At 47.7% G+C, this 8,361-nt stretch overlaps 1 protein-coding gene across 5 annotated transcripts in view; it reads right to left on the minus strand.

The window, feature by feature from the left end:
• TPST2 (tyrosylprotein sulfotransferase 2) overlaps window positions 1-8,361 on the minus strand; it is a 54,899-nt gene that overhangs the window by 29,165 nt on the left and 17,373 nt on the right. The window contains exon 1 of one of the 5 annotated variants that reach the window (XM_003789843.3): window positions 7,031-7,158. The exons of 3 other annotated variants lie outside the window; for them this stretch is intronic. Coding sequence is in view for 1 of the 2 variants with exons in the window: in XM_023513298.1 (XP_023369066.1) it covers window positions 7,249-7,271 (23 nt within the window). In the remaining variant the exon portion in view is untranslated. Of the gene's footprint in view, window positions 1-7,030; window positions 7,159-7,248; window positions 7,575-8,361 lie in introns of those variants that run through there. One more of the 5 variants, XM_023513298.1, reaches the window with a different exon arrangement.

Raw genomic sequence — 8,361 nt, forward strand, 5'->3', positions numbered from 1 at the left:
CTGGCGCCTTAGCCGCTTGAGCCACAGGTGCCGAGCCTAGTTTAGTTTTTGAAAAAGGTCTAGCTCTGTCTGGAGTGTGGTGGCATCATCAGAGCTCACTGTAGCCTCAAACTCCTAGATTCAGGCGATCCCTCTGCCTCAGCCTCCCAAGTAGCTGGGACTATAGATGTGCACCTCCATGCCCAGCTGAATTTAAAAAAAAAAATTGGGGGGCAGTGCCTGTGGCTCAAAGGAGTAGGGCGCCAGCCCCATATGCCAGAGGTGGCAGGTTCAAATCCAGCCCCAGCCAAAAACTGCAAAAAAAAAAAAAAAAATTTGTAGACACAGAATCTTATTCTTGCTCAGGCTAGTCTCAAATTCCTAGGCTCATGGTATTCTCCTGCCTTGGCCTCCAAAAGTGCTAGGATCAAAGATGCAAACTACCATACCCGGTCCATCTATTAGTTTTGATTTTTAAATATTTACATTAAAATATTATTTATCTTTATTACTTGATCATCCAACTCCCAGCCCTGCTACCCAGGGAATCGCCCCCCTGGCCTAAGGCAGTAGGAAGTAGTTTTGGATCCTGGCTGTGCTGCTGAACTGCGGTGTGCCCAGGACATGCCTCTTCCCACTCTGGGACTCAGTTTCCCCAACACTGACTTCCAGGGAGAAGATGAACTCAAGTCTCCCTCGCCTGGACCACACCCAATCTCAACGACTAGAACCTTCTTTAATTAGTTGCTGAAATTGCCTTTTTAGAGAGAAGTATGGAGAATTCTCAAAGATCTAAATGTAGACCTTCCATTTGACCCTGCAATTCCATTACTAGGCATCTACCCAGAAGAACAAAAATCATTTTACCACAAAGACATTTGCACTAGAATGTTTGTGGCTCAATTCATAATTGCCAAGTCGTGGAAGCAACCTAAGGGCCCATCAACCCATGAATGGATCAACAAACTGTGGTATATGGACACCATGGAATATTATTCAGCCACTAAAAATGATGGAGACTGCACATCTTTTACATTTACCTAAATGGAGCTGAAATACATTCTTCTTAGTAAAGTATCACAAGAATGGAAAAATAAATAACCAATTTACTCCACGCTAATATGAAATCAATATACAATTATATGTTCATAAGAACAATAAAATACTAATACAGTCCAGGTCAGGGGTAGAGGGAAGCGGGGTGGGGGAGGAGGATGTCTGGCAGAAGGAGGAAGGGCATGAGGTGGGATCTCACCTAACGTGCACATTGTGAGGGTGGATAACACGCCCCCGGGTGAGGGGCTCTTCTACAAATGGAACTTTATCCTGGAAGTGAGAACAATGTCACCTAAATATTGTGCCCTCATATTAATTTGAATTAAAAAAATTAGATGTCAAAATTGCCATTCTATGTCAGATTTCCCCTTTAGGCATTCATAGCTAACATTTTAGTACAAAAAGCATCAGTTTCTGTGCTTTAAAATGAGGATAATCACAGCACCTACTTCCTCACTTACTGCGAGGATGGAATGAGAGAATACTTCCAGAGTTTCGGGCAGCTCCTCACCCACGCTACATTCCCTGGAAGGGTGGCCAGGCTGCCCCATACTCCAGCTCTCTGTGCCCTGAGCTGTGCAGATGACCTTGGACAAGGCTCTTAAGCTCTCTGACACTCAGTGTTCCCACCTGGAAATAGCACCCACTTCACTGGCTCAATGGCTTCTGGTGGCCCAGCACCTGGCACTCTGAAAACCCTTAAGGAACAGAAACCACTGTATCCAGTGTTCCTCAGAATCCACAGGGAAGAGTCTCAGCTGTACACACTCAAGGCTCAGAAAAACTCTGCAGCTAAGTCAGTTTGGATTTCACCAGGCTCCAGCAAATTCCTGTAGGTGCTTTTCCTGCCTGGGAGAGGCTGTTCCACACAGGTCACTCACCCTTTCCTTGGCCAAGGCTGCATATTCAGCCCCTGTGCCTTCCTTCTGTCCCTGGCCAGCACCCAGGTCACTCACCCACTTCAAAGACACATAGCATTAGAAAAACAGAAGATGTGGTGCACAGCCACAAGGTGGCCCAGTGGTTAACAGAACAGGTGGAAGGCTGGGAGGGGTGGGGCGCTGGGGCCACATCTGGCTCTACCAAGGATAGGAAGTGAGATCTGGGGCAGGCTGACTTCAACAGCCTCAGTTTGCTCATCTGTAAAATGGGACTGAACTGCCTGCTTCAGAGGGTTGCTGTGATACTAATGAGTCAAGTGCTTAGGGAAGGAAGGACTTGGCAGGAGGAGGACGTCTAACTGCCAGCTATTAATGTCTCATCATCTCTAATTAGGGATAGTTAAATATTCCACAGCACAATATAAAGGAATTAGATATGACTGTGAAAAAGGATTCATTACCCTGTAAGGCATCCAGGATAAGATGTCAGCTGATAAAATGGTTATCGCAACCCATCCTGGTAAATATTTATGTTGGAAAAAAGAAACCTCTGGAGAGAAACACCTAAAATATAAACTGGGACTTCACATTTTCCCCTTCATTTTCTGAATTTCCTAACTACTCAACAGTAGATGCTTATCAATGATGTGATGCAAAATACAAAGAAGGAAAAGTAAAATTGGGGTGACTTCTAGATTTGTTGCATAACCTCGGGACCTGTAGCCCTGGAATACAGAGCCAGCAGTGGCCTTGCAGAAAGCCCTAGGCAAGCCCAGAAAGGAGAGCGTGGCCAAGGTCACCCAGCAAGGAAGTGGCTTCCCTCACACCCAAACCTGGGCTCTTCGTGTGCACCCAGGGGCCATCTCTGCCAGCATCACACAGGTTCCCTTGCCTAATAAGATCAGGTAGGATGGGCGCTCAGTTAAAAGTGCTGCTCTAGAGTCAAGTGCAGATCCTAGCTGGGCCATGAGCTACATGAGCTGGGCCAAGATACTAACCTCTGTGGGCATCAGTTTCCTCATTTGTAAAATGAGAATCATACTAGCAGCCATACCATATGGCTTTAGTAAGGATTAAATTTTTCAAGCATTTAGTATCATGCCTGGTAAACAGGAGGTACTCTAGGTTCTATTATTATTACTATTATTAGCATTTGGAATCAAGTTGTCTTATGGAGAGTCCACTGTAGGACATGCAATGATAAGCCAGCAGGCACAGGATTGAACAATTTAGACTTGAGCACTGGGGAGCCATAGCAAGTGTTTGAGCATGAGGTGAGCAGCATGACTTTGAAGCTGCATAGGGCTGGCAGCCAATGCCCAGCTACAGGGAATATCTCCACCAAGGTCCTTTCTATCAGGCTCCACATCCCTGGCAGTTCTCCCAGTGCTGCTGGGCAAAACCACAGCACAACGCCCACGAAATACATCTCCTACCACTTCCAGTCTTGCCTACTTCCTGGGTGCCAGCTGGGCTGATGAATACCAAACAGCCAACAGGCTGGGGGACTTGAAGCAGCCTGCACAGCCTCACAGTAAATGTTGAACACCTACTGTGTGACAGCCCCTATTCTAACACAGTGACCAAACATCACAGATGTGATCACCAAGAGGCTCAGAGCCCAGCAGGGGCTGCAGTGTGGCAGAGGAAAAATGACCTCTAGTTCAGAGTCCTCAATACTGGTTTCTGGATAGCCTGGCTCCTGCGTTGCTGTGTGACCTTGGGAAAGCCCTATCCCACTCTGAGGTCCAGGCTGCTCTTATGTAAAGAGGATCTTACCTGCTTCTGCATGGTTAGGGCAGTATTTTTCAACCTTCTTTATTTTATGGCCTATTTGAACCTGTAGTTAAACTTTCATGGCACGCTTAAATTATGTTGATCAAAACAAAAAAGTAAAAATAATTATACTTACTGTGCTTTGAACTTCTTTCAAAAATAATTTAATGAATGATCTTTAAAATTTTTCACGGTACACCTAAGATCCTCTCATGGCACAACAGTGTGCCACAGCTTGCCAGCTTCAGATCACTGGTTGAGGGGCTGCTGGAAGGATACACCACAATAAAAGAACAATATCCTCTGGGTGCACCCTGACAAGGAGCCAGGCACTGTGCTCCAGGTGTGTCCTTTCTTAAATCCTCACAGCTCTAGAAGCCAGTCCTTGTCCTATTACTATTTTTAAACTTAATTGTTCAACTCACAGGTATAATCTCCATATCAGAAAGAATTAGAGAAGGAAAGCTCAAGTCTCTTCGGAGCAAAGTCTCCAATCTTCTTCTCCATTTTCTAAGAGGTGACACTGTTGATTAGTTTGGACAGGAGCCACCCACACCTGCTTTTTCTATGCAGTTACAGCCAAATACACATCTGAATGGAAATTACAAAGGTCTTCCTTTCCTCCTTCCCATCCATATACTATCATATCACACCAAGAGTTCTCAGCCAGGGGCAATTTTACCCCTCAGGGGATAATTGGTAAAGTCTATCTGGCACAGGTGGCTCACACCTGTCATCCTAGCACTCTGGGAAGCTGAGGCAGGTGGACTGTTTGGGCTCAGTTGTTCAAGACCAGCCTGAGCAAGAGTGAGACCCTGTCTCTACTAAAAATAGAAAAACTAGCTCAGGTGTGGCCAGTGCCTATAGTCCCAGTTATTCAGGAGGCTGAGGCAAAAGGATCGTTTGAGCCCAGGAGTTTGAGGTTGCTGTGAGCTATGATGCCATGGCACTGAAAAATTTAAAAAATCAATAAATTGTAGATATAGTTTGATTATCTTAACCAGAGACCATCTGACGGGTAGAGGATATGGATGCTGCCCAAGTAGCTTTACCATCACAAAGAACCAGCCAGCCGCCACGCCAGGGCTGAGAACTCCTAAATAATGCCTAGCCTGCGGAAACTAGCTTGGCTCACTTCAACAGTAGGTCTTTCCAAAGTGACAAATTTGCTGTAAACAAACATTTAAATTAAACCAGTAAATGTTAAACACCTACTGTGTGCCAGGCCCTGTTCTAAGGCAGTGAACAAACACCACAGGCAAAGCCTCAACCCTCAGAGGGCACTAAAGGAGGAGACACAGGGTCAATGTGCAATTTGCAAGGCCCCCTGCACTCTCCCTCCCTCTTCTTAAGCACTGTAGGGCCTTCCTGAGGGCAGTTAAGCAGTTTTTATTCCGGAGGAACAGGCCTCCTCAGGCCCAGGGTAAGAAATGGGCCTTGCTAGAGTCTTGCAAGCAGCAGGGTCTCCTGGAGGCTGGCTAGTCCCATCCCCAAGGAGGTACTGAGTCCTCATTTTTTCTGTTTTTTGCAGTTTTTGGCTGGGGCTGAGTTTGAACCCGCCACCTCCAGCATATGGGGCTGGCACCCTACTCCTTTGAGCCACAGGCACCACTTTTTCTTTTTTTTTTTTGAGACAGGAGTCTCACTTTGTTGTCCTGGGTAGAGTGCCTTGGCATCATTCCTCACAGCAACATCAAACTCCTGGGCTCAAGTGACATTCTTGCCTCGGCCTCTCCAGTATAGCTTGGGCTATAGGTGCCTGCCACAATGCCAGGCTAGCTTTTAGAGGTGAAGTCTTGCTCTTGCTCAGGCTGGTCTTGAACTCCTGAGTTCAGGCAATACACCCTCCTCAGCCTCCTCAACTGCTGGGATTACAGGTGTGAGCCAAAGCCCCCAGCTGAGTCTTCATTTTTAACCAGACCCCATGCAGTCCCATGCACATTAAAACTTGAGTTTGAAGTTGCTGTGAGCTGAGGCCACCCGCTGTACCATTCTACCAAGGGCAACAAAGTAAAACTGTCTCCAAAAAAAAACAACTTGAAAAGCACAGTGCTAGGTAGCAGCAGGGGGTTGGCTGCTCCTCTTTTTTTATATTTCAGCAATACCAACAAAGTGCCTTCAAAAGACCCTCCACCCAGTAATCTGCAAGTTCCCCTTCTACACAAACTGTATTGTCAGATGTTGCTGCTTTTGCCAAGCTGATGATTCCTCCCATTTTCCAGACGCAGAGTCTGAAGCTGAATGAAGTGTTGAGACAACCAGCACCAGGGGCCAACAACCTCTAAGGCTTCTCCCGGATCTGACTCTAGGATTTGGCCACAGCCTAGGTATCTTCCATGCTAGCTTCCAGCCCAGCCACTCTGGCTGTCAGGAGCCGCTTGGAGCAGGAAGGTGGGAAACTTGTAGCTCACTTAGCAAAGGCAGGAGAGGTTCTGAGGGAGGGTGCAGGCTCAGTTGGCTGGACATCTGAGAGTGCCACTGGTGAGGCTACCCTGTGCCCATTCATGACTAGTCATGTAGAACAGAGGACCAAGCCTGCGTGAGTTAGAGCTAGCCTTCCCCACCCATCATGCAAAACAGGCAACGCCAGGGGGCTGTGCAGAGGTGGGACAGGGCTCCAGGGCCAAGGAGCAGGTGGAACACCAATCTGTTCTCACCAGCTGCATGTCTGAGTCTCAGTTTCTTCCCCCTTAAAATGGGTTCATACCATCCACTGCAGGAGGCAGCAGTGAGGACTTACATGTACATCAGCAACCAACGGGAGCTGCCATTTGGAGCCATGGCCAGAGCTGTGCGGCTTCACTCAACTCACCACAACCTCATCCTCCCAGCAGGCGGTCAGCACTGTAGCCCTCCTCACTTGACAGATGGGGAGACTGAGGCTATGAGAGGTGCAGTGCCCCCACCCCCAATGGGATGCAGAGATACAGCCATGGGAGGAGCAGTCTTGGACCTACAAAGTCAGCATTCCTCATTGGAATTCTGCCTCTGCAGAGCTGTGTGACCCTGAGCAAACTGCTTCACCTCTCTGAGCCTCTGCTTCCTCAGCAGTGAAATAAGGACATAATAATAATAAACCAGAAAGGGGAAGCCACCCTGCAGAGAGTATCATATGCAAACTCCCCTCTGGACCTCCATAATGCCATCCTCAAAATACCCAAAGTCCAGGAACCCTTGTCACCTGTGGGCATCTCTGATCTTTCCTGAGGTCTAGGTGCAACATGATGAGGCCATGCAAAGCTGTCAGCCCCCAGAGATGAAAAGCCACTTGCTCAAGGCCACCTAGCCAGTAAGCAGCAGAGACCAGGCCCGAGCAGTCAAGAGGTGGGGTATCAAACCTGAGTGGGCTGCAGGTCGCAGGTGGCGTGGGCGTGAGCACCAGGCTCGGGCTGGCAGGTGCGTGGAGCAGTGACCGCTAAGAGCCGCAAACCTGTGGTGGCTGAGGTCTCTCCTGCTGGCTTTTAGCTGGGAGGACATTTTGAAGGATTGGTCAGCCCTGGGATGGGCCTACCTCTCCCAAAGGCTCCTCCTTCCTCCTTCTAGCTTGACTGCTCACCTGTGGATCACCGCAGGCACCATCTCTCTGTGGCATAGAGGCTTCTCTTACAGCAGGCTGCAGTTCAGGCCTTCGGGGCCATGCAGTTTCCCTGTGGGCAGACTTGCTCTGTTCTCTGGAACTGCCACTCATTACTATGGCCAGAGGATGCAGCAACCCATCCTTCCCTGCCAAAACCTTCCATGACATTCTGTCTCTTCCCATGGTTGGTAACAGCACCATCCAGTAGAAACGCAACGTGAACCACACGCGGAATTCTCAGTTTTCCAGTAGCCACATTAAAGGAAAAAATGTGACTTAATAATAGTTTTTATTGAACCTGATACCTACAAAATATTATCATTAATCAATGTAAAAATTACTGAGCTATTTCCCATTCTGGTCTTTTTTCCTTTTTTGTAAGTATAAGTTTTTGAAATCCAGGGTGTATCGTCTACTTTTGGTATTTCTCGATTTGGATGCTAAATTTTCAGCGGAAATCCCTCATCTGTACTTAGATTTCATAAAATTTTACAGTTACAGAACTACACTCTCATACCCAAATTGGTCCATATATACAGAAAAGATATCCAAGAACAGAATCGAGTATCTGTTTTGAAACTTAAATAAACCAAACCCTCAATCCCTCAGCTGCAGTAGTCACATTTCAAGGGCTCAGTAACTACACGCGGCTCACGGTCCTTGTGGCAGACACGCAGGTCGATAAACTCCTTGACATTCCCGGGAGAAGAGTCCCAGTCCCTCTGCTCATTTCCCACCCCCTGCCACACTGTATTGTTAATTGTCCTTCTCAGAGTTTCTAAACCGCAGCACCATGGACATTTGTGCCATTAGGGCAGGAAGTGGGGCGGGAAGGGTGGGGGATTCCTGTGCATCATAGGATGTTTAGCAGCACCCCAGCATCTACCCATAAGATGCCAGTAGCTTACCACCTCCCCCAGTCATGACAACAAAAAATATCTCCAGATACTGCCAAGTGTCCCCTGATAGATGCACAACAACCCCTATCAAGAACCCTGGGCCTGGCTCGGTGCCTGTAGCACAGTGGTTACAGCGCCAGCCACATACACCGAGGCTGGCCGGTTTGAACCCAGCCTGGGCCAGCTAAACAAC

Source organism: Otolemur garnettii, unplaced genomic scaffold, assembly GCF_000181295.1.
Source record: "Otolemur garnettii isolate 467f Iridium unplaced genomic scaffold, OtoGar3 scaffold00038, whole genome shotgun sequence".
Lineage (NCBI taxonomy): Eukaryota > Metazoa > Chordata > Mammalia > Primates > Galagidae > Otolemur > Otolemur garnettii.